This window comes from Pongo abelii, chromosome 14 (assembly GCF_028885655.2).
Source record: "Pongo abelii isolate AG06213 chromosome 14, NHGRI_mPonAbe1-v2.0_pri, whole genome shotgun sequence".
In the NCBI taxonomy this organism is placed as follows: domain Eukaryota; kingdom Metazoa; phylum Chordata; class Mammalia; order Primates; family Hominidae; genus Pongo; species Pongo abelii.
Genome location: NC_071999.2, coordinates 85077589 through 85104788, shown reverse-complemented (window position 1 = coordinate 85104788; position 27200 = coordinate 85077589). Strand labels below are relative to the sequence as shown.

The 27200-nt window shown below is 33.7% G+C and overlaps 1 protein-coding gene and 1 long non-coding RNA gene across 47 annotated transcripts in view; both read left to right on the top strand.

Moving 5' to 3' along the window:
• Window positions 1–27200, top strand: part of RBM26 (RNA binding motif protein 26) — a 96003-nt gene that overhangs the window by 55100 nt on the left and 13703 nt on the right. For 14 of the 46 annotated variants that reach the window (XM_063714678.1, XM_063714674.1, XM_063714671.1 and 11 more), the window contains 9 exon segments: window positions 75–239; window positions 905–1036; window positions 2246–2317; window positions 10694–10819; window positions 11166–11240; window positions 12667–12834; window positions 14280–14384; window positions 18194–18394; window positions 21043–21129. In XM_063714678.1, coding sequence (XP_063570748.1) covers window positions 75–239; window positions 905–1036; window positions 2246–2317; window positions 10694–10819; window positions 11166–11240; window positions 12667–12834; window positions 14280–14384; window positions 18194–18394; window positions 21043–21129 — 1131 coding nt within the window. 46 annotated transcript variants of the gene reach the window in all.
• LOC129049570 (uncharacterized) lies at window positions 21136–26610 on the top strand. Its single transcript, XR_008512779.2, has 2 exons — window positions 21136–26402; window positions 26464–26610. It is a non-coding gene; the product is annotated as an uncharacterized LOC129049570 (long non-coding RNA).

Below are 27200 nucleotides of genomic sequence, written 5' to 3'. Positions count from 1 at the left end.
TTATTGAGGAATTTTTCTCTATGAAGCAACAGATTCCTTTGGAAATTCACTGTTCTTAATATTTTAAATCTTAGGTTGCTTATAATGGTGATCCTGAAGGTGCCCTTATCCAATTTGCAACATACGAAGAAGCAAAGAAAGCAATATCAAGTACGGAAGCAGTATTAAACAATCGCTTTATTAAGGTTTATTGGCACAGAGAAGGAAGCACCCAACAGTTACCAACTACTTCTCCAAAGGTAAGAGAGAAATTTGTGTAAAAGTACGTGCATTTCTTAGAAAGCTCTTAGCATAGTGTTTACGAGTAGAGGCATTGGAATCAAGTAGGCCTGAGTTCACACCCTGGTTCTGCATTTAGCTTCTGTTACCTGTAAAGACTTGAGAAATTTACTCAACCTTTCTAAGCTGTTCTCTCATAATTGTGATGTTAATTGCTAGTTGAAAGAACAGCATGATGTATGTGAGACATATGGAATAGTCCCTGGCAGATAGGAGGTACTCAGTAAATGATAGCTATGTATATTCCAGAAATTTAGACTGTAGGTTCATCTTAGAAATTCTCTCTTCTTTCCCCTGTCCCCTTTCTCCCTCCTTTTTGTCCCAACCCCCATCAGTGTGTAATGTTAGAGTGTTTATAGAGGTATATTACAACAGTATGGGTTTTGATTGTTAAAACAGAAGATAGTGAAAGTTGGACTTTAATTTATTCCAGTAAATAAGTTATTTTATGCAAAGAAAACATCTTTGTATATGTGTGGATGAAATTAGAAGGCAGTTAGGTTTTGACTATAGGCTTCATTTTAAAAACTTTCTCTGCATGGGCAGTTTAGTAACAAAATAATACAGGTCACTTTCCATCCTTTTGAATGAATCAACTTGTTTAACATTTTTTCCTTGTTCTGAGGTAATGCAGCCTTTAGTCCAGCAGCCCATTTTGCCTGTTGTGAAGCAGTCAGTCAAAGAGCGGCTGGGTCCAGTACCTTCAAGTACTATTGAACCTGCAGAAGCCCAGAGTGCCACTTCAGACCTTCCTCAGGTAAAGCGAAGGTCTTATGATTGTGCCCGTAATAGGTTCTCAGTAATTTAGTTTCCCTTGGTGATTTGAATTATAGTTAATTGTATATATTTCACATAGAAATATGATAGTCTTTACATATTTGAACCCCACCTATAAGGTTTTTTTTTTTTAATTTTTACCATTACCATAACATTTTCTCAGTCTCTACTTTTCCTATAGTATTTGAATCTTAAATTCTTCTCTCCAGTTAATATTTATGAGAAACATTTCTCTCTCACTTTGTGGAGGAGATACGTGTCAGCAAAACTGCCTGCAGAGTGAAGTTGAGTACATTAAATCTTATTTTTTCCATCATCTTTTTACTTAATTAGAATTCTGTTCTGGAGATAATTGTGTAGTAGACTGAACTAAAAGCTTATGGGAAGGGAAGGCTTAAACCATCAAGTTAAGCATGCTTGATATTATACTGTTTTAAGTACTTAGACCGCTCTCTCAGAACTTTGCATCACTTATTCCTGACTCTGGGATTCTTTTCTCCGTATATCATTTCCTTCCCACTTCCTTCCACACTTGAGTGGCAGTTTCTTGTTTCTACATTCTCAGTCTCTGAAACTTAGCTTTCCTTTGTCTCCCGATGTTTCAGCATTTGCTGTGTAAAATAGAGTTAGGATGTAGTATCCTACTTAGCTAATGGATGCCACCTTATTAAAGTAGTCTTCCTAGATAATTCCTGAAGAGTAAGATGCTGAATTTCTGCAAGGACATGCAGAATGTCAATTGGTAAATTATTAGTTAATTTTAAAAATTCCCAGTCCTAACATCCCAAATTATCACCAAATACAGTATATTTGGATATAAAATAAACATACTTTAGAAGAAGTTGGCACTATTTTTAAGCTCAGTAAGTGGGCATATATTTTAATTTTTAAAATTTGAGATTTTCTCCTAATTTATTCTGTGTCAGTGGCAGGGACTTTAGCAACCACCTGGCTCAGACCTCTTAGTTTACATCATTTTTCATGATTGAATAATATTGCATACTGTTTATTTTTGTTTTCCCACATATTTTCTTTCTGTCTCTTTCTTTTAAGAAGGACCAAGTTTTTGTGGTTAGTATTGGTATACTCATAGACTCTGTATATATTAGTAGAATCAGAATGTTCAAGATCCCAACAGACTTTTATATGTTTGGGGAAACACTGAATATGTCCATTTTAATTTTTTTAGAATGTAACTAAGTTATCTGTGAAGGACAGGTTGGGTTTTGTATCAAAGCCATCTGTTTCAGCAACTGAAAAGGTAAGAAGAATAGCATGATGTGTTTGTCTTGGCTTCATAAATGTTTTCAGGTGGCATCTTAATTTTTAATTTTTTTCATAGTTCTAAACTCTTGCTTCTTAATAGTATCTGTATCTTTTCCTACCTTTTGCTTTCCATTTGCTGAAAAAGAAAAATATTTTCCTTTTTTTACTTTTGCATCAGCATTTTAATACTTGCCTCCCACTATATTTCCATGTATTCCATTCCTTTTCTTTGTTTTATTCTTTTTATTTACTTTGTTTTCTTTAGAGATACTGTGCATTTTGGTTTGACAACTCTGGCAGCCTAATAGAAAGGGCCATGATTAGGAATTTCACCTGAGTTTGAGCCCTGGCTCTTCACTTACTAACTGCATGATGTTGGGCAGTGTTCTTAATTTTTCTGAATCTTTTTAACTCATCGGTAAAATGGTGATGGTAATATTTATCTTGTTCATGGGGTTTTCTGAAGATCAAATAAAATCATTTATTTACAAATATTTTTGTAAACTGGAAAGGATGATGTAAATGTAAGTTTTTTACTTATTACTAAACAGTAATTGAGGTAGCGTAACAATACATATAGTCATTTTTTTTTTAAATGAAGGGGGGTAAATATTTATTAAATCAAGACCATTTGTGGATATATCTTATAGTTCTGTGTAGATGTTATTTTTTTTCTGTTTAGGTATGAGTAAATACTTTGTCTTTAATTTTATTTGAGGCATATGAAATCACAGAAGGTGAGAATTAAATAATCTTTCTTAGTTCTATATGCTTATCTTAAAGTCAAGGCCCAAACAGTGTTATGATTTCATCTGTATACTGTGAGTCACTGAGCCAGAACTAGAATTTGGGGCTCCTATTTCTAGTCCATGGCTCTTTTCAGTCTGAAGATTGGAAATCACTTTCAGAGATAATGCATCAGTGAGATAGCTGCCCTGCTGTCTTCACTATATTCTTCAGTATATTATTTTCTTTATTTACAGTGTTAAACTTTGGCAGTTTTAGATATTTGAATCTGTGTTTGTGTATCAGACTTTCCTCTTGGGCATCTCAGCATTACTTCGGGCATAATGTGCCTAAAATGAATTCATTATTTCCCATATAAATTAATTTATCCTAGCCCTTAGCTCAGAAAGTGATAACACCATTTTCTAAGCTGTGTGATCTAAAAGCCTTAAGATCATTTGCTTGTGTTTGTAGACCACTTCTTTTTCTGCCACCTTCAGTTCCCTAGCCTCTGGGTGCGGTGTCTTAACTGGCATCCTGGAATTCCCCTCGTCTAGTTTATACTGTCACCATCTTACACTCAGACTTATTTTGGTGTTAATTCATTATAGAAACTTTGAGTTTCTCAGCTAAATTACTTTCCTTGATTCACAGCTCATCGATAACTCAATAATTCTGGTTCTATTACTTCTGCTCTAGTCTTTCGTTTTTACCCAAGGGAGTACTTTTCTGCTCGTTTTCCTTTGGCCTTTCCTGACTTTTATTATTTTATTTTATTTTTTTGGTGGTGATTTTTCTGGAGTGCATTTCCCCCCCTAACAAAATTCCAGTCGTTCTTTAAAGAGTGAAAGTCTCTCCAACATCTCCCGTGAAACCTCCAGATTTTTCTGTTATCCCCGGCTCCTCCTTGGAATTTCTGTGCTGCTTAGTCTGTGCTACTAAATTTAGCAGTATGAAATACTTACTTGGATTAGGTTTATCCTCCTTGAAAATAAGTGTTTCAGAAAAAAGAAACACTGGAAGTGTTTGAGATGATAGATTTTGATTATTACATAATGTATATATGTATCAAAACATCACACTGTACCCCATAAATATGTACAGTTCTGTCAATTAAAAGTAAAATACAACTTAACGCTAAGTTCAGCTATACTTAGTGTACTACTGAGAAATTCTAGAGACATCTGAAATACTCAGTTATATTTGGAGTCTGTAAAGTAAGATTTGGACTTTTGAAATTGAAGTGTGTACTCATAGCTATTATAAAATTTTTGCAGTGTATTTTGAGTACAAATTTGTAGTTGATAATATAACTTTACTAATGCATAGACTAATATATATACCCATATATTATGCTAATGCAATAAACCACTAACTGAATTTTTATGGGAAAAAAATCATTTATGGTAGCAAGCTATTTATGGGGAAAAATATTTTTGATAAATACCATAAACAGCCTATTCAGGAAAACAGTAAGTATGTAATTTTTATTCATCTTCAGTCTGTCTTTACAGAGAAACATTTTATTTTTGCTTATTTTTGTTGTTTCTGTTCCCCTAATCCTTAGGGGGTTTGGGTCCAAAATACTTACAGGGCAGTGATTCAGAGAAGTCTTAGAAAGAATAGAAGAATGTTCCCCATCATCAAATATTAGTTGAAAGATTCTTTTTTTAAAAAAAATGAAGGCAGGGGAAAACCCAAAGCTTGTATCTACACAGTATCCTATGTCATTATTAAACTAAATAAATACACAAATGTAACATTTTATACCTTCCCTATCAACAACACACAGTAAAACCTTTAGTGATTATTCTTTATTCTGAGACCCCATTTTCGTGAGGAGGCTAAAAGAGAGGAAAGTTAAAACGTAATTGCTGATGGTAAATATGAAGATATTGCAAGAGGTATTTAGTTATTATGTGAATAGATTTGATAAATTATGTTTGAGTACCTCTGCTTACTAAAGAAATTCATGAAGAATAAAGGGCTACATCTGTGTGTACTGTCCTGGTTAGTTTTTTAGAACAGACTTAAGACTGTTCAAATTATCTTGCTGAATCCCTTCTAAATTCTAAGAAGGTAAACTGAGTAACCAGTGGAATATTTAATCTTCTTTATCATATCAGCTTTAAATATCAGATTTATGATACAGGATGTTATTGTTCTTGTGTTTTTTGCAATGTAAAAATATATCTTGGTCTCTGCATGATGATATATTAACGTCTATACCATGGAACTTTTAAAAGGAAAGTTGTGTGGCATAATTAAAAGAATATTGCATGTCGTAGAGAAACTTCACCTGTTGATTTAGCAGCTGCCATTGTGTAGATGCTAAGCAAATCTTACTATGTTTCCTTGGATTTTTGAAATTTGAATTTGTTGTGTAACTTTGCTACTTAAAAGATTTAGAGGGATTTGGCTGGGCACACGGCTCACGCTTGTAATCCCAGCACTTCGGGAGGCCGAGGTAGGCAGATCACGAGGTCAGGCGTTCGAGACCAGCCTGGCCAATACGATGAAACCCCGTCTCTTCTAAAAATACAGAAATTAGCTGGGCTTCGTGGCGGGCGCCTGTAATCCCAGCTACTTGGGAGGCTGGCAGGAGAATCGCTTGAACCCAGGAGGTGGAGGTTGCAATGAGCCGAGATGGCACCACTGCACCCCAGCCTGGGTGACAGAGCTAGACTCTGTCTCAAAAAAAAAAAAAGGAGGGATTTATGATAGTTTCTTTCTTAACTGTTATTGACTATTTTTAATTTTTATTTTTTAATGCAGTGGCCTCTCAGGATTATTACCTGATTATTTTTTTTTACAGGAAAATATGAAATTAATTTATTTGAATGTATTAGCTTTGCTGAGCTTTGTAGTAACTAAGCTATTTGTGTAGCAAAAATTCATTACTAGCTGTATATATTTTTTACTTTGATGTTTGTTAAAATATTTCTCTGCAAGTTTTTTAATCTTTGTTTCTTTTAATCCCTTTGTCTATTTCACTTATATGTGGAATCTTAAAAAGTTGAACTCATAGAAGCAGAGAGTAGAGTGGTTGTTACCAGGGGCTGAGGACAGGGGATTGGGAAATGTTGGTCAAAAGATATAAAACTTCAGTTAGATAGGAGAAATAAATTAAAGATATCTATAGTACAACGTGGTGACTATAGTTAATAACAATGTGTTGCATTCTTGAAAATTGCCAAGAAAGCAGCTCACCACAAAAAAAAGGTGAGGTAATACAAATGTTAATTAGCTTGACTTAGCCATTTTACAGTGTATATATTTCGAACAGCATGTTGTACATGATAAATATACAGACAGTCATCAACTTACAGTGACTTGACTAACGATTTTTCAATTTGATGATGCATTTATTACTTACAAGTTGAAAATGTATTTTCAACTTAAATGGTATTTCAACTTAACAATGGATAGAGCCCCATCATAAGTTAAGGGACATCTCTGTACAGTTTTTGTCAATTAAAAGAATAACATTTTGAAAGATACAAAAAAGATAAGGTAGATCAGTGCATTAAAACATACTTTGTGTTCTTGGAATTTAAAAACGATTAATATCTAAAAGTACGTATAAACTTAACTTTAAACCAAAATCCCATTCTTCTCATCAGAATTCTCAGGTTTGATATAGAACGCACATTTATGTGCTGCTTTAAGTGAATATCATAAACGAACATTCAGATTTTACTGAACAGGTGACTATTTACTTACTATGAAAACTGACCATACAGTAACTGTATTAATACGTTTCCTACACTTAGCTCCTCAGATGCTGTCTTTTGATTGCATTAAACCAAGATATTTCTGCTTTAAAAACCTGTTGGAGCTATTTATTGTGAGTGTGGCTGTTAAACATCATAACTATATTTGTATTTAATTTCTCCTTGGGCATTGGTTATTGAAAAATGATACTTGGGTAACTTAATTTTACAAAATACTTTTTTCCCTTCCATTCTTATCTATGAAAAACAGCTGTTTTTCTCTTTCTTTACGATTACTTGTAGTTATTGTGGCTGGTATTGTTTTACATAGGAAATAAAATAAGGAGGTGTTAATGGATTGTAACCTCCCTCTCTTTAGGGAAAATAAGAGATATTAGTGCTATACATTTTAACAACACAGCACATGATACTTTTCAATTTACTTTCTGAGTTCAGCATACCAAACCTGACAATATACTATAAGAAAGGAAAATTACAGACCAACATCTGTCATGAACATAGACACAAGTATCCTAAATAAAATATTAGCAAATGTCCAGTGATACATGAAATACATAATCAGTCATGGCCAGGTAGTATTTATTCCAGAAATTCAAGGTTGATTTACCATTGGAAAAATCAGTTTAATTGACATTAGTAGAATGAGGGAGGAAAAAACCCTAGATGATTACCTCAGTAGAGAAAGCGTTCTGTTACTCAGTTACATTAAACACTCTGCAAAGGAGGAATAGAGAAAAACTGCTTTAATTTGACGAAGGAAATCTGCAATAAAAGAAAAAAAACTACAGCTAACATAATATTCAATTGTGAAATATTGACTGTTTTTCCTTGAGGTTGGGAAAGACATTGATGTCCATTTGCATCACTTTTATTTTTTTTTTTCAATATTGTACTGGAGAGACTCATGGGTGCGCTAAGGAAGGAAAACAGAATAAACCATATAAAGATTGGAAATAAACAAAACTGTTTACTTGCAGATGACATGGTTGTAGATATAGAAAATTCAAAATAATTCATACACAGTTGGGATTAAGTAAGTGTAGTAAGATGTATAGAAGTAAATATGTAAAAATTATAGCACATATAGAAATGCATTTGGAAAATAGAAATGTGGTTGTTTGGAGAAGGCACTGTCTCTGTTCTTAGGAATTGGAGTATCTTCTTTTCTGTTGGGCTCGTTACTTCCCTCCACTAATTTCAGTTTTAATAGATTTTCTTCTTTTGAAAATACATGTGTCTCTTACTATCCAAACTATCTAATCTCCAGAACCAAATAGATTCAAATAGTGAACAATATAGTTCATTGTTTGTGTCACATTTTTACATTTTAACACCTCTGATATTAGGCTGTGTCTTATAATTGTTAGACACAGGTTATGATTGGCAGCCTTTTTTTCTTTAGTAGGGGTACATAAATGATAGTGTGTCTTACAGTCACTGAGTTGTAGCCTCAGTGAGTCACATTCGTGGATGTTCTAGTTTTACAGAAGGATGTTCCTGGATAAAAAAGGAAATGGGAATACTTCTAGGAATAAAGGAGTCTTATCATTGTCAGATACTTTTATTCACTTTGAACCAGCACTCCTTAGTCTGGATACTACATGTTAAGAATGATTTGAAAAGGAGTGTTCTCACTGAAACTGGAGAAATACTTGGTTAAATAAATTATATGGGTTTGTTCTGGGCTTCTCACTGCTTTTATTATGAAAATAATATAAATTAAAAACTGGAAAATTGGGTTACGATATTCATTGTTTCCCACTTAAATAATTAGGATTTTTTTTTTTTTTTTTTTTTTTGGCCATAACTTTTCAACTTATGGAATCCTCGTGAAGAAAACAGTTTTGAAACTTAATTAGGCTCTGTTTTCAGTTTATCCTGTGTTTCTCTACTAATAAAGTTATTGTCTTATCTTTGTATAGTCATGTGGTTTGGCATTTTGTGCTGTGGTTAGGTAGCATGGAAGAAATTTTTCTCTAGAATTACCAAGAAAGGTCACTGAGGTCTGACCACAAACAAAATGTTTGTTTAATTGGTCGAGTATGGTGGCTCACACCTATAATTCCAACAGTTGGGGGCGCCAAGGCAGGAAGATTGCTTGAGCTCAGGAGTTTGAGACCAGCCTGGGCAACATGGCGAGAAACCCTGTCTCTACAAAAAATACAAAACAGCCGGATGTGGTGGTGCACGGCTGAGGTCCTAGCTACTTGGGAGGCTGAGGATCACTTGAGCCCATGAGGTGGAAGTTTCAGTGAGCCAAGATCCAGGCCACTATGCTCCAGCCTGGGTGACAAAGTGAGACCCTGTCTCACAAATATAGTAATTGATCAAATTTTAATACACATCAAATATTGTTAAGAACCTTTATTTTTAAACATCAGTTGTACTGTATGAAACTAGTACAATTATAGTATTTTAGGTTTTTATTTCGTTTAGAGGCTAACACTTTCTTGAATACTTAGAATAGTGATTTGTGATGTTCCCTAATCAAATTTCATGATGAAAGATTAGAAAGTAGTCTTCAGATTGCTACTTACCTGTTAACCAGATGTTAATGTTTCAGTGGCTAAAAAATAGGGCTGCTTTTCTCATTTATACGCTTAAACTTGAGTAGTTCTTTTAACCTTATTTAAGGTCATGAACTCCTTTAGAAACAATGACTTTAGAAACAAGGTTTTTCCTCAGAAAAATTGCAGTGTTCACACACATGCTTTCATGGTTAGTTTTATAGCATTCGTAGATCACCCTGCAGGGATTCGTAGGCTTCTTTTTAAGAACCAGTAACCAGTCACCCCGTGGAACTTAGACTGTTTTGTTTTTGAAGGATAAAAAAGATACCCAATACTTTTTTTTTTTTTTTTTGAGCTGACCGTTGTATAGAAAAGGTTGCCCACTCTGATCTATAGTCATTTCAATCTAGTTTAGTGCAGAAATGTTTTTTGAGTACTTACCCTGTGCCCTGGCACTGTTTGTAGCACTGAACCAAGTTAAAAAACAAGCAAAATCTCTGCCCTCTTGGAATGAATTTTTGGGTTTGTAAGGACTTTAGACACCATCATGTTTATCTTCTTTATTTTATAGATGAGCAAACTGAGGCCCAAAATGGTACTTAATCTTACCTGTGGTCTCATAATTAGTTGTTGGCAAGACTTAGGTACTGGAAGATGCACAGAAGAGAAAGGCAAGTCTTTATGTTAATGCCCTTACATTGTAGATGGGGGCAAAGACACGTTAATTAATATATTATCAGGTCGTTTTTTTACTAAATAGCTGACACTAACTAAAAATAGCTAATAGCATTTTTACCTAATAGCCAAAGAAATAAAATTTCATATAAGGACCTGGGTAGAAAAGAGAAATGATTCAGGCTTTGTTAGAGGTCTTGATTGTGTTAGGCTGAACCTAAGCTGAATTTAGGGGAGTAAGGTCAGTTCAAGCAGAAGGAGCATTGCTACCAAAGGAATGGAGAATGAATGCAATAGGGTATGTTTCAGAACTGGAAGTTGCAAATGATCGTGTTAAATTGAGGGACAGCAACCAGTTTCCTCCTGTGCCATGCTCTTGAGTGTGGTTTTTGCTTTAGTCACTACAAGTATTAGTAAACGTATTCAACAACTAATACTTTCTCAGTGATATAGTAATAGCAGTGTTTTTCTTTTTGACATTTTTATGTTTTTCTTTTTTTTCTATAGGTATTTGGTGTTCATTTTTTTAAATTTTAGAGCTTATTATTTATACTCTACCTTTCAAATCACCAAATATAATTTTGTTATTATAAGTATAAAATACATTTAGTTCAGTGTGTTTTGAAGCTGAAGTTTAACAGTAGTGCTTTCAAGTTGAGTCTTATAGAAAATAGGATATCATAAACAGCTGATATATATTTTTAAAAGTTGAATTTGTATTGGTAGGTGTTGTCTACATCTACTGGCCTAACAAAAACAGTGTATAATCCAGCTGCTTTGAAGGCTGCACAAAAAACCTTACTTGTTTCCACCTCTGCAGTTGATAATAATGAAGCACAGAAAAAAAAACAGGTAAGTACAACTGGTATAGTATAAAAAATTTTTGCATATAGGAAAGCTTTCCTTGTGTATGTGTTTTTTCAGTGCTTATTGCAAAATAAGACTACAAGGGTGTTTGTTGGCTGCCACTGAACGTTTATTTTCCATAGTATAGCAGTAAATAAAACTTTTTTCTTTGAAAGAAAGGTTCCCGTGATTAATCTTTGAAACTTGCGTACATATTTTAAGTTTTACATAGAAAAGCCTTGCATATAATTTTTGTTGACATACTTCTGCAGTTACAACCATTTCTCTTCTCTTGAATAATATTGTTTATCCTTAGTAATATTCTAATGATATTTTTGATCCCTGATTCTAGGAGGCACTGAAACTTCAGCAGGATGTAAGGAAAAGGAAACAAGAAATTTTAGAAAAGCACATTGAAACACAGAAGGTAAAATGTTAAAGTTAGATTTGGCAAAATTGCAAATGTTATAATTTGGAGTGAACTTAATCTTATACTACCTAGTCATAAAAAGATTTACTATAATTGGTAATAGTAAAACAAATATTTGTCAATGATAATATTGGAGATGAAAAGCATACATCAAATGGTGGGTATACCTTATACTTTAACTGGTACTATAGTTATCAACATAAAATGAAATTAAGGTGTTCATTCAGTTGTGTTGCTGCACAGTAGTTTTTTCAACAGATAATTAAACGGAACCTTTTTTCTCAGTATTGATATGTACCTTTCTTCACTAGCTTAGGATCCTCTAGTCCTGTGTTGTTTAGTATAGCAGTTAGTAGCCACATGTGACTGTTGATAGCCACATCTGACTGTTGAGCATTTGGAATGTGTCTAGTCCAAATTGAGATGTGCTGTAAGTGTAAAATATACACTAGATCTGAAAATGTAGTACAAAGAAAAAAGTAAAACATCACAATAATTGTTGAAATGTCACATTTTGGATATATTAGGTTAAGCAAAATATTTTATTATATTAATTGTATTTGTTTCTTTTTATGTTTTTAATGTGACTGCTAGAAAATTAAAAATTACTTATGTGACTTGGGTTCTTTCTTTTGGACCGAGTTACTCTAATTTATGACATTTAATTAGTCTCAGTTCTTGATTATGTCTAGTAATGAAGGTTAGTAGTATGACATTTCAAAATGTTGAAAATACAGAAACTACATTTTGATTTGAAATGTGTATCTTTTCTAATTTAAAGTTGGATATATTTGATTAAGAGAAATCACAGTACTTTACGAAACCAGAAACTGAAGCCATCCTAATTCAGGAAACCTACAATAAATCATGTGGCTTCTTTTACCCCATATTATCTTGCTTATCTTGTTGTTTCCTGTTCATGTTGAGAATATCATTCTCAGGTGAAAAAGTAATTAAACATTCATTTTTTTCTAATATCTCATTGTATGTAAGGAACCATAAAACTTTTCCTCTGGTTCTTTCTGGGCTGGAGATGACATTGATAATGGGAATACTTAGAGGCGGTAACATCAGCAAATGGATTAGAAAGTAAAATTGTTAATATGTTTTTCAAATTGATAATTTTTCAGTGATAGAATTGAGTTTCTTCTGGTTGTGTGCTTCAAACTTAGGTTCTGAGAGACCCAAATAGTAACAGTTCTTCACAAATTTAACCAAGAGTAAAACTTGAGTTGAGATACAGTTAGCATCACCAAATCTGCTATTTGCTATCTTTAGATAATTCGTGGTTGTTAGCCTTCTCACGAATGCATAAACTAAAAAAAGTAGTAATATTTATTCTTAAATTTACTTTGCAGTGTTTGTTTTGTTAATGATAATAGGAGTAATTAACTTTATTTTTCTCTTTTTAAAAATTTGGCAGATGTTAATTTCAAAACTGGAGAAAAACAAAACAATGAAGTCTGAAGATAAAGCAGAAATAATGAAAACTTTAGAGGTTTTGACAAAAAATATTACCAAGTTGAAAGATGAGGTCAAAGCTGCTTCTCCTGGACGCTGTCTTCCAAAAAGTATAAAAACCAAGACTCAGGTATTTTAATTTCATTGTTGTTCATATTATTACTTATTAACAAGCATTAGACACTACATTTTTAAGATTCAGTTTTTCTTGTAGGTAATATCTTTTGTTCAAAATCTGACCATTGTATGTACCATTCTCCCCCTGCCATAAATAAAAAAGTACAAACAAGTAAACTCTACTAATCTTTTAAATTCTGTGGAGTTATAATTGGAAAGTCACTAATTAGAAAAATAGTCATGGGTGTAATCTTGAAAAGGCAGCTTGAGGACAAAGTGATACAGGTACTTGACTGCTTGACTAAGGGTTTGAGTTTTATGTAATAGTAGTTGGTGATACAGAGGGTTAATAATAGACAAGTATTAATAACATTCTGACAACACCGTACATGGTGGATTGATTGAAAAGGGGAAAATTCAGGTTGATCAGGTAGATCAACCTACATAGATGGTAATAAGTGATTAAGAAAAAAACAAGGTTATACAATGTTTATACTTGGTGTGTCTGTATGTATATAAGTATAAAGTCATGACTCTAATTGATATTTTAAATTCAAACCCATCACATGGTTCTTCCTTATTTCATATTTTATTTCTGCTCCCATAATGACAACTTTGTTCCACTAATATCAATGTATTGTTATTAAACACAGTGCTATAATACGTTCAAAGTAGCTCAAAAATTGCTACAACAATACCACTTCCAACAACTAACTAAATATAAAATTCAAAATTTATTTACGTTTTTTACAGCCTCGGTGTATTCCACTAAAGGTGTAAAGTCAGAACTGGTCTAAAATGACTTTTTTCCCCCTTTTGTGTAGTTGTTACTAATTTGATAAAGTTAAATCTATTTGCATTTGTATTCAGTTTTGGATCGCCTCTCCCTGGCCCCAATTCTTGCAGATTGTATTTTATTTTTTGAACAAGTGAAACAGTTCTCATGGTTCAAAAGCAAAACTATATAAAAAGGAATACATAAAAGACCCCTTTCCCTTTGATTCCTGGCACTCTGTCCCCACCCATCCCTTATAGGTCACCAGTATCATTAGTTCTGGTTTATCCTAGTTTTTCTTTTTGTAAATGTATGAATGTAGATAAGTATGTTTTCTACATAAAAACATACTCTGTATTGCTCATTAGCACCTTGGTTTTTGAGGGTTTTTTACTTTTCCTTTCAATTATTTCCTTTAAATTACCCCATATCAGTCTACATAAATCTCCTTCTGGCTGCTGTATGGAAAATGAATTATAGGAAAATCAGTGAAAGTAGCAACAAGTTAGGAAGCTGTTGCAGTATTGTGGAGGTGTGGAGTATTTTGGCTTGGACTAGAGTGATTATACTGGAGATAGAAATATATGGATTAAATGGCACTGTGTAAAAGTTATTTTAAAAAGGTTTGTATCAATACGGGATAAAAATTACTGTCACCTAAAATATTAATTACTATTTTTTAGATGCAGAAGGAATTACTTGACACAGAACTGGATTTATATAAGAAGATGCAGGCTGGAGAAGAAGTCACTGAACTTAGGAGAAAGTATACAGAATTACAGCTGGAAGTATGTTTAATCATACTACTACACAACTACACAGTAGGCTTAAAAGAAGCAAATGTAGTTGTAGTGGTCAATTTAAAAATATATTCCCTTCCCTTCATTCTCCTTAGTAATTGTTGGTAATCCCTGGCATACATATTGAGATGTTAATATAGGAAAGAGGGAAGAGGTCAACAAATTTTTCAGAGGTACTAGATAAAATCTTATTTAAGGAGGAGTGGCAGTAATTCTGCCTATATCCCCAAGTTCCTCCATTTCTAATGAATTTTATTTCTTTTCTATTTTTGATCTGTCCTCCCTGGAATAGAAAACTTAAAGTCTTTTCAGGTATTCTTATGGAGATATTCTTTGCATATAAATTGAGTTGCTGTATGAGAGTTTTAGTTGGAGAACTATATTGAGAACTATTTTGAAGAATATGTTTACTTGAGTTTTGCCTATAGATGGTGCTGTGGTTGTTTAGAAAGGAGAAATAAACTGCTTTCTTGTAGTTTAGTTAGATGGTTATTTATATAAGAAACAACTCCTAGTGAAATTGATTCCTGTTATATGATATGAGAGAGAATTTTTGAATAGCAAAAAGAGGTTCAAAGATTGGAACTGTATTTTGAAATAGGACATTAACGTCATTAATATAGTTGGCACATGTCTGTATTGTGGTTTGATACAAGAATTTAAGATTTTTATACTTTAGATTATTTAGCTTTAGCTGAGATTCATGCTTTTTTCTTAATTTGTTGGCAACTTGATCATTTTTTGGACAAGGTAGAAATCTGTTTTGAATACTGCCATCCGGGTATTAAAGACTTAACATTTAGTAGCTACCAGACTTGCCTTAAAGCTCTGTCTTCTCTGAAAGTCATAGGAAGCCATAGGATGTTGTCCTAAATGTTCATACCTTTGCATTCTCTGGAAACTTGATGTGGTTGCATGTGTGTCCTGCCCAGTATTTTTTTTGGGGAAAAAAAAAGTTTGAAAAATATTTATTTTATGTTAATAGAGAAATTGTGTTTTTCCCATTGTAGCGATTTTATGCCAGTGTGTTGGTGGAATCTTTGAAACAAAATATCATTTTCAAAATTCTGGCCCATAATTTAAATAAATAATAGCATTAACAAAATTCCATATTATTCTGTGTTTTGCTTTTTTATTATAGCTAAACACTGAATGACATTTTCTGTTTTTCCTTTATCACGGCTTATGTTTAGTTTTCATTGAATATTAGTTTTATGCACTAATGCAGTACTTCCCAGACTGTGTTCATTCACCACAGTAATTCCATTAGTTGTTAATAGAAAACTAGTGAAAAAAGGTTCTTAGGCTAAATAATATAACCTTAGAACAGATTGTATTGGATATACGTTTTTACTGTGGGGTTTCTTAGAGGCTTTTAATTTCTGAATCTCTAAAAATACATATTAAGTATTCAGTGTTAAGTTTATTTGTCCAGGGACCCTCCTTTTCAAGGAGCATTTTGAGGCATTAATATTCCTCAGAGCATACCCGTATATACTGTTCTATTACTAATATTAATCCTTGACCTTTAAAATTTATTATTACGTATTATTTTGTTATATTGACAAATGAAGAATTATATATATGATAATCTAAAATGTTTTGATATATGTGTAAGTTGTGAAGTGATTACATCAAGCTAACATGTCCATCACCCCACATACTTGTGATTTTTTGATGAAAATTGAACATTTAAACTCTGCTCTCTCAGCAATTTTCAAGTATACAATAATTATTATTGACTGTGGTCACCAACCAGTGCTGTACAATAGATCTCTAGAACTTACTCTTCCTATCTGACTGAAACATTGTACACTTTGACCAACATCTCTCCATTCTTCCTGTCCCCACAGCCCCTGGTAACCACCATTCTGCTGTCTGCTTCTATGAGTTTGATTGTTTTAGATTCCATGTATAAGTGAGATCATACAGTATTTGTATTTCTTTGCCTGGCTTATTTCACTTAGCATTATTTGGATATTAGATGATGATTTTAGCTAATGTTAAGTTTAACTGTCTTGAGATGAAGAAACTGAAATACCTATACTAGCAGAGATTTGGCGGCTGTGCCTGCTTCACACTTCCATTTGGGTATCTCACGTCTAAGACTCAACATCTTCAAAATTTTGCTTATCTTGCTCCTACACCCCATCTGTACAGTTATACAAACCAGAAATCTGGCAGTCTTAATTGATTTCTCCCTTTGCTTCAGCATCTATATCTAATTAATTATCAAATTTTATATATGTTACTCCTAAATGTATCTTAAATGCGTTTACTTCTATCTCCATTGCCACTACTGTAGTCCAGACTTCCTTCTTCAGGTCTTTTGTAGTGGCATACTGAATGGTTTCCCAGCTTCTTTTCTTTCTTCTACTCTGTTCTTAAAATTCTAGCCAGAATATCCTCTTCAGCACTGATTTGGTTACATCACTCTTTTACTGCTTAAAATCTTTTAATTTATTTTCATGGTTCTTGGGAGAAAACTCAAAATCCTTAACATGATCCTTAAAGTTATGTGTAATCTGACTCTGCCTTTCTCCAGGCTTATCTCTCCATCCAGCTACACTGGATAATATTCATTCTTTGGGAAATTACATTTCTTTCAGCGTTGGTGCCTTTTTTCATGCCGTAACTCCTACCCCGTTCTTGCCTTTTTCTTTGTTCCTCCTTTGATTCATTGAACAAGTATTAAATACAATCCACCAGCTACTGCTGAGAATAAAGCAGAGAATAAAATGGAAAAAAAAAATATCTTGAGGGAACATACATTCTAGTGGGTTATTCACTGCAAATCTTTGAAGTTCTTTTCAAATCTTAAAGCATTTCTTCACGTTTTGAGTCACTTCTCATTAATATAGTTAAATAACTTAGTTGTTCTTGTTTTTTGAGATGGAATCTTGCTCTGTCGCCCAGGCTGGAGTGTAGTGGTGCGATCTTGGCTCGCTGCAACCTCTGCCTCCCAGGTTCAAGTGATTCTCCTGCCTCAGCCTCCCGAGTAGCTGGGACTACAGGCACTACGCCTGACTAATTTTCAGTATTTTTAGTAGAGACGAGGTTTTCCCATGTTGGTCAGGCTGGTCTTGAACTTTTGGCCTCAGTTGATCTGCCTGCCTCGGCCTCCTAGAGTTTTGGGATTACAGGCGTGAGCCACCACGCCCAGCCATAACTTAGTTGTTTAATGCTTCTTTACACTTACGACTTGGGTTTCATGAGGGTAAAGACTTGCACACAGAAAGTGCACATTAAGTATTTGTGGAATGAAGGAGTGGTGTGCTATCATCATACAGAATAATGTGGTAGAATATCAATATGTTACACTGGTTCTATAATGATGTTAGGATAAGTAATTAAAATGATTTGAGATAACTGTGCCTATTGAAGTCAACTGGCAAACAAATAGAAAATCATAACTGGAAAAAATGCATTTATTGTGAATGTAGGTGTTACCTGTTTATTAGCCTGACTCCTGAAGTAACATTTAACAGTGTATACTTGGAAATCAGGAGTTGCTGATCTTTTTGTGATATATCCTGATATCTTAGAGAGCAAGAACTTAGAAAAAGGCACATTTAGTAATTCCAAGACCTCAGTGTTATTTTTTTGTTTCGGTTTACTAGCCACTTACATTTACTTTCACTAAACTGAAACCCCAGTTTAAATTATGTGATCCTTTTATAGGGCATTTGAATACATTGTCAAATTGCATTGAAGTTTTATTCATCTGCCAGAGTGTAATACTTGGCTTGTGTTAGTAATCGCAGCATTGTTTAACCTGTGTGTCTAATCTCTTCTAGGCTGCCAAACGAGGGATTCTTTCATCTGGTCGGGGCAGAGGAATTCATTCAAGAGGTCGAGGTGCAGTTCATGGCCGAGGCAGGGGGCGAGGGCGAGGGCGAGGTGTGCCTGGTCATGCTGTGGTGGATCACCGTCCCAGGGCATTGGAGATTTCTGCATTTACAGAGAGCGATAGAGAAGATCTTCTTCCTCATTTTGCGGTACTTTCTTACTGCTCAACAAAACAAATACTGATAATCATTATTGGGGATAGTAGACATAATTAAAGAGGAAGTTATGAAAAGGGCATAAGTAATTTCAACTCGTTAATCTGAACAAAGAGTTTAATCTTTAATTTTTTTGTTAATTTAAAAACAAACTGTCGGATTTGTGTAATTATCTAGAAGAGACATTGCTATTCTTACACTTAGTAGGCCATGAAATATTGTGAAATGAACAATATAAACTTTATTGTTTCAGAGAGGGAAGTCTTGTAGTTTAGTTTGATTTGATATTTACTTTTAAAGAAAAAGTTAACATATTGCATGGGCCATCCAGATTTTTAAAAATTAAAATAAGGTTTGTGTTTGTTAAAAATGTATTCTTGATCTAGCTGACCCAGTATTGAAACAAGATAAAATTTTGACCTATGATCTTGCAGTTGCCTCAGTCAGTGTCAGGGTGTAGTGAAAAAGACTTTATATAATGGTAATATGTTGACCTACAAGAAGGGAGAATGGGATTCTAGTCTCTGTTAATCCATTATTTAACTTGGACTTCCTGGGATTTATCAGGCTCATGTTCAAAATGAAGATTATACCTGCTGAATGGCCCTTTCATCTCAAATGCTGTGATTCTTAGTGGTATCCCGAAGGTTGGTTACTAAGTATCAGTTTTACCCTCAGCATTATATTTAATAGTAGTTGCTCTGGAGATGTGAAGGAAATAATTAGTTCTTTATCCTCAAGGCTTTTACATGTATCAGTTTAACACAGAATAAACTACAGACATAATTTATAATCAAATTATAATTTATTAAGCACTATAAATACTTTAGTAACTTAGAGAAGTATCATGCTGGCATATGATGGAAAAAAGAACAATAGAGGAAAGTTTCATAAGTAGTAAAACTGTAGTTTAGATCTTAAAGAATAGGTAAGCTAGTACGTAGGTACATAAATGATTTAACCTTTTGAAAATTCAGACTTAGGTGTTTAAAAATCATATTGGAGGCTTGCAGCAGTTACAGATATTTTGTCAGGACATAAGGAGATATTGACAGAAATGGTGTATGTTTAAGAAATAACCAAAATGATTAGTATTTAAGAATGAGGAGTCTAAAGTCCTGTTCTTGGTGGATTTAAAGGGATAAAGAAAGGAATTAAGAGAACTAGAAAGGAGCTTGGTTGCCCAACTTTTCCCTACTGTGTACCCCACTTCCACACCTTCCACAAGAGAAAGGAGATTCAGATAATTCGTATGTTGTGTATAGTTTTACAGCTAATCAGGAAACTAACAATGAATGTGCTAAAATAATCCAAACAGACAAAGTGAGTTTGTTGTGATTTATGTTTTGGTGAGACTAAGGTGCTTTTGGTTTGAGAAGTATTCAGAGCCTCTAAATGAAAATTCTGACATGCATTTGGACAGTGAAATTTCACTCCAAAGTTCACATTTAAATTATTAGTCTTAAGTAAGAGCACAGGTTTAGTTGAAGTTTAGCTTCTTTTCTCTCAACCTATGATTTGAACACATGATGGATGTCAGACGAAAAAAATTTACATTATTTAATATCTGTAATATTAAAGGACCATTAACAAATTGTGATTAACAAAATACTGTACCAGTAGTAATAGTAATAAAAATTATAACTAAAAACCTATAAAGCACTTACTTTGTGGCAGGTATGCCCTCTGAGTGCCTTATACTAATTTATTATGAGTTATTTGGATAACCCTGTGAGGTAGATGACCTTTATTACGCCCATTTTAGAGGTGAAGAAAATGCTGCATGATGAGGTTAAGTAACTTGTTTACACAGCTAATAACTGGCAGAGCTAGAATCTTACTGGCTCTAGGACATTCTCTTTACTGTGCTCTACAGAACATTTCTATGATATGTGTGGAGCTAATGAGATTACAGTTACAATTTTTGGGGGGATAAGAAGGAAGGTATTGGTAATGATATATAAAGGACTAGAATTTTGTGGGATAAAGGTTGCTGTTTGTAGAAAAATCCTCCCACACGAGGGACAAAATCCAACAAACCAAAAACAGGAATAATATAATGTGTTTAGCTTTTAAATATTCTAAACAACTATAAAGTACCGTAGAGTGTGTAGTAAGCAAAACCGTGGTCAGTTAGGGTGTTAAACTTTTGAATCAAGAGACCTGGAATCTCGTCCCAGTAATTAACAATTAACTTTGGGGAAGTTACTTAAATTTTCTTTTTCTTTCTTTCACCATTTATTGGGAATGATACCAAAAACTCATAGAAATTCTGAGGATTCAGTATGTTGCTTAAGAAAGAGTTTATCTTGGGATTGGTTTAGTGAGTATGAGGAAAATTAGCAAGAAAGCTCAGGCTTTGACCATTATTTCCTTCATTTAAAGCATAGTTCAATCGAGTATAAGTTTTACTAATTCTGAGAAGTGTGAATTGTAAGTAAGATTGGAAGATAGGACCACCTTTTATCTTATAATATCAAGTACTAAAATAAATTACTCACCATACTTTTCTGTTAACCATTATGAATTGTTATGTATTCTGGGTTATATTTATTAGTATTTTAATGTTTTTTAATACCATTAGGATTTTTGGATATTTCAAAATATTTATTTGGAGGAAATACTTTTTTTTTAATTTAAAGCAATATGGTGAAATTGAAGATTGTCAGATTGATGATTCTTCACTTCATGCAGTGATTACATTCAAGACAAGAGCAGAAGCTGAAGCAGTAAGTTTTAAAAATAATTTATCGATTCAGATTTAAATGATTTATAAGTATTTTAAGTTTTAACATAAATGAATTTTTTAACTTACTAAATAATATGCTTTGACAATAGGTAGAACACCTGAAGTGGAATTCATGCCCTCAAAGAATGTCCTAATGCAGTTATAAGCAATTCTGTGTGTAACATAATATAATTAAAATACATATTTAGTCACCAAGTGGAATGTCAAATTGTGCTGTCGTGAGACACCAGGGATTCTCCTTTCTTTCTTTTTCATAGTAGATAGGGCCACCCCACTACCCATTATTCTTTTTTTTCAGCTGACCCAAAACAGGATCTGCTTTGGCAGAATGAGTGGTAAGGGATAAGGTACAAGCAGTTCTAATGTCTGCCCATCTTAGCCATTCCTCATCTACTGCTTCCTGGTCTCATCAGGTTGAACTCTAAAAGAAGTATCCCTAGTTCAGCATAGCCCCAACTAGACTTCTATGACTTTTTGCCTAAGACATGGTATATACTTCTAACTTTGAGGGTACTCTTAGTAAAGTTACCTTAAACCATCAATCTTGAATTGTCTTTCCAAGGACTGACTGGAATATCTGCAACCTTGTCTTTCATTTGGGTTTCAAAGATTAAAAAAAAGGAAAATGGGAGTGAGGTATAGGGGATTCATAGGAGCCTTTTTTGCCCTGTGTGTTCTTTCTTCAGGAATTGTAGAGAAGACAGTGTCACTGTTTTGTCCTTGCCGTTGTTCCAGGGATGAAATAGTTTTCCAAATGAAAGCAATGAAAGAGTGAGATGCTTTTCAGAAGTTTTAAGTTGATTTCAACTTAAATAAGTTTTGAAAAAACCTCTACATTTATTTATCCTCTTTGTAGTGAATGTTCTCTGCCAGCACAGTGGTACATTGATTACCTGGTAGAAGTTGCCCTTGGGGCATTGTAACCAGTATAAGACTATGGGTCTGGTAACTCATTCAACTGGAGCCTTGAAAAAATCTAATTTTGGGGGTAGAGGTAGGGGGTGGTACATTATTTTATAAAATAGGAATTCCTGATCTTAGGGTGTTCTCTTTTTAAAGCTAGCTTTGAATAATCATTTCTTTAATGATCTTTTGTGAAAGTAAAAAGTAATTTAAAATTGATGAGATTTTAAAACTCTTCTAAGCTTGTATGTGTGTATGTTATATTGAAAAAGGTAGATCTTTGATTAAATGTTCTCTCCAGGGTATTGTTAAGTGCAAGTTTAGAATAAGCTTCCTTTCAGTGGTGGCTTCAGTTGATAATTTTTAGTCTATTGCTAGATAGGTAGTTTTATGTTCTGTGTATTTTCTAGGGAATAGTGGTATTATAAAATAATGATAGTTGTTACTGTACAAATGGTTCAGATATTGCCAAATTTGTGGATTTAGTAAGAACTTTAAATATGTACTACTTCCCTTGCTTGCTTATATGGCTGAGAAAAAATTAAGACCTCTTGCTTCTTAAATAATTTTTGGAAATTTTGCTCATGGAAAGACCTTTTGACACATACCTTCTTTCTTGGGTCTTGCTTTTTGTACCTTAAGTGTTTATACAATGTATTTTTCAAAATGAATAGCAATAAAAAATACCAGGGATTAATGTATAAGGAAGACTTTAGCACTGAATTACATGAAGCTTGAATAAGTGACAGAATAACTAAAGCCAAGTTAGGTCTAATGAGAATTACCTATTTAGAGGAAATAGCTTTAGTTGGATTTACTTAATAGACTAAAAAGAGTAATGACCACTGCTATGATAAATGTTTAGATTTTTAGTTATAAAAGTTGTTAAAGCATAAGCATATCCTTAAGTCAGAAAGTTTCTTAAAATTTTGTAATGTTGAAAAGAATAGAAAATTAAGTTGAAGCTTATCTTATACAAGCAGGATACATATAGAGCAGTGGTCTTCAAACTTTTGGATTTCAGGGAACAGTAAAGTTTAGGAATTTAAAAATTTGTGTGTTTGTCGTAGAGGTATCAATTTTTTATTTTGCCAGGGAAGAATACTTTAAAAATACAAAAAGATTGTCATGTTCTATCACCATTGTTATATAAAATAAAGGAAATTTTAACACTGAAAATGTAGGAGGACATAAACTCGCAGTAAAGGATAGGCCTTCCCAAGAAAAAATTGTCAGCTCTTACCAATGTTTACTGTCAAATATTACATTGTTCTTGTTTACTGGACCATTGTCCTAGATGAGTGAATGAATTTATTTTCTATAGTCAATAGATGCATAGTATTTCAAGGTGAAAGTACGAGAATAAATAAGGTAATTGAGACATTCAGATATAACTGAAAAGTGAGAAGTTTTCCTCAGGAAAAATATTGAAGCATTTTAAAGACTATTAATATAAGCAGAACACTTTTAGCTTTAGGTTAAGATGGTTTATGGTTTGACTCTGCCTTGTTACCTAGAAGATGGTTCCTATTACCTTATTTTCTATTTTTTTGGTCTATCACCATGCCAAAGTACTAAAGTTGGATAAGTACTCAGACAAGAATAAAGCAGTCGTTTCTTCCATGACTGATTAGAATATTATCTTTTCTACACTGAATTGTTACTGTACCTTTGTAGGAGCCCAAGATCCTGTTCAGAATAGGAATAATTAAGTTGCTGTTTTAGAAGAATCAGACCAAAAATGAAACCTATAGTCCCAAACTCAGGTACAATTTTTTTTTTTTTTTTTGAGACGGAGTCTCGCTGTGTTGCCTAGGCTAGAGTGCAGTGGTGCGATCTCGGCTCACTGCAAGCTCTGCCTCTCTCAGCTTCATGCCATTCTCCCGCCTCAGCCTCCCGAGTAGCTGGGACTACAGGTGCCCGCCACCACACCCGGTTAATTTTTTTTTTTTTTGTATTTTTAGTAGAGACGGGGTTTCACCATGTTAGCCAGGATGGTCTCTATCTCCTGACGTCATGATCTGCCTGCCTCAGCATCCCAAAGTGCTGGGGTTACAGGCGTGAGCCACTGTGCCTGGCTGAGAGGTACAATTTTTTATATCAAAAGGAAAGAGGGGCCAGGCGCAGTGGCTCACACCTGTAATCCCACCACTTTAGGAGGCCAAGTGGGGTGGATCTCTTGAATCCAGGAGTTCGAGACCAGCCTGGACAACATGGAGAAACCCCATCTCTACCAAAAAATTAGCCAGGTGTGGTGGTGCACACCTGCAGTCCCAGCTGTTTGCGAGGCTGAGGTGGGAGGATCACCTGAGCCCAGGAGGCAGAGGTTGCAGTGAGCTGAGATCATGCCACTGTGCTTCAGCCTGGGCCACAGAGCTAGACCCTATCTTAGCAAAAAATAGGGGGAAAGAGAATCATGTTTTACTAAGTGGATTTAACCAAAAGAAGTCAAATTATGTGCATAGCAGAGTTTGTGTGTGTGTGTGTTCCTACTGATACTTTTAATAGTTATTAAGTGTTGCTATGTGATGGGCACTGTGCTACCAGAATTAGTAACTTGAGGTCTGAAGCTTGTGGGAAAGTAGCCATGTGCATTGAACTCAAGAGTTAAAGAATTGAAAGTCATTCTTTGTAACTTCTAAAAATTAGATTTTGCATGTTTTTAAAAATTCGTGGTCATGTATATTATATAATTATATGTATTTGTGTTCATAACTCCTGCTTTAACATTCTATAACATTACAAATATTACTAAACTTGCTTTTAGCCTTCTTTTATATATTAGTTATATTATCGTTACTAAAAACGTAAGGAACCATAGGATTGCAGCTTACTCTTCGGTAATTATCTGTATCTCAAGTCAGTTTTCTCCGTAGTTATTGCAAAACACTGTTTCTGCAAGAGATCCCCTAACAAAAGATTCTCTTGTCAGATAAGTTTGTGAAAGGCTGCATTTTTATATTCCATTTAGAACTGTAGTCTAAATGGACTAAGTCCAGAGGTAAACAAACCTGTTTAATTTTGTTTCACCCAACATTTTTCCAAACTTAATTGTTTCCAGAACATTTTCCACGTAAGATGTGGAATCCGCAATTACTTTTCGTGGTTTTTTCCTCCTTTGTTTGATCTTTAACCTTTTTTGCTTTCTGTTATGTATATGCTGTTCCTTAATTTGCTGTAAGCTTTGAATGAATGTGTGTAAGAATAAATAGTCAAAAGACTAGAGACAAGCCTCTGAATAAACTATTTTAGCTTTAAAACTCAATTTTTTGTACATTTTATAGCATAGAAATTAGAATTATAAAATGTATTCCCATATGCACATCATTGAGCTTCAGCAGTTATCCACTTAGGGCCAATCTTATTTCGTCTATATTTCACTTGCTACAACTCGCCCACTCCTTATTTTGGAGCTATTCACAGTCATTGTATCATTTCATCTGTAAACATTTTAGATGATAGAACCTTAAATGATGGAACCAGTTTCTGAAGGTTTGATTCCTTCCTTTTTCATTTAGGTTTTCACATAGGTTGGCTCTTCGAATGATAGAGCCTTAAAAAAATACAGTACTACTATCACACCTAAAAATTATATTCCTAAATATCAAATATCCAGTCAGGGTTGACATTTGTCTAATTTCTTGTAAATTTACTTTTTAAAAATAAGGAGCCAGATAAGGTTCATATTTTGATACAGCTTAGTTGGTGTTATGCAGTCATAAATTCATATATGGGTACAAATCCATTGCTCTCAGTTATTAATGTTGAAGCTATTCCATCTTTGGCCAGGAGACTACAGGTTGGCTCCTGAGTGCTTTTGATAGGATCCTAGTGGTCTGTGATAGTTTTGTTCCTTCTGGTATGAGAAGGTGTTCTAGGTTCATTTTAAACACTGTCTCTTCCAGACCTGGAATTGACCCTTTCTCTAAGGAGCTTTGGTTTATTTATTAGGCAAACATATTTAGACACTACAGTTTGGGTACTAGGGGTACGCATTACTATTAAGTATGTTACTATCACTAATCCTTTTCAGTTGTCAGAACTGGGAGTGAAAAAAAACATATATACACATGTATAAAGAAATAAATTTAGAGCTCATACTGATACTTTGCATTTAATTTGGGGCTATAAAGTTTTTAATACATACACATAAATACACACATACAAGTAGATAGGTAAAGATAAATTCAGAATTCACTCTGATACTTGTTAATTCTAGACTATATGGTTTTTACTTAATCTCATGGGTCTTAATGTCTCTACTTTTTACCACCTTTCTCACTGACACCAACATGCTGGGTGAAAGGATATGTACGTTTAAATTTTTGATGAAAATTGCCCACCATACAGGTTATACTTATTTGCCCACCAAAGATGTTTAAATTTTTGATGAAAATTGCCCACCATACAGGTTATACTTATTTGCCCACCAAAGATGTATGAGAGTGCTTTTTCCTTCCCTACACTCTTGCCATAGTGTGTACGCAACATAGTGGTTTTACTACTTTTCTTATTAAAAAAAAAAAATCCGTAGGTATGTAGTTTGTCCTTATTTTTATTGGAGTGGGGTGTCAGTTTTATCTTCAGTTTATCAAACTGAAATAGAAACTCATTTAGGTTTTAATTCACTTTTCTGATTGTAGTTGAGCCATTTTCATGTTTAACTAAATGCTGTTTGTTTTTATGTCTATCAACTGTTAATGTCATTTGCCCATTCTATTATTTTGCTGAGTCTTTTTTTTTTTTTTTTTTTAACTTAATGCAGAGGCTCTTTGTATATTTGGAAATTAGCTCATAGGTTATATTTTTATGAATTTTCAGTTATGCTGTATTTTCCACAGTAATAGTTAATTGTCTGGTTAATCTTTTTTTATAGTTTGAAAGGCTTTCACCAATCTGAGATGATAAACATTTTCCCTTGTTTTTTCTAGTACTCTTAATAGGCTTTTTTTTTTTCTTTGAAGACTTTACATTCACTTTTTAAAAAATTTACGTGGAACTTATTTGGTCTAAGGAGCAAAATAGGAAGCCTATTGGGTTCATTAGTTAAATCTAGTTTTTCCAAGCTTATGTGAAATATATAAATTTCTGATATGTTTATTTGGGTGTATTCCAGACTCTTCCATTGATGAGTTCTCTCTTCATGTG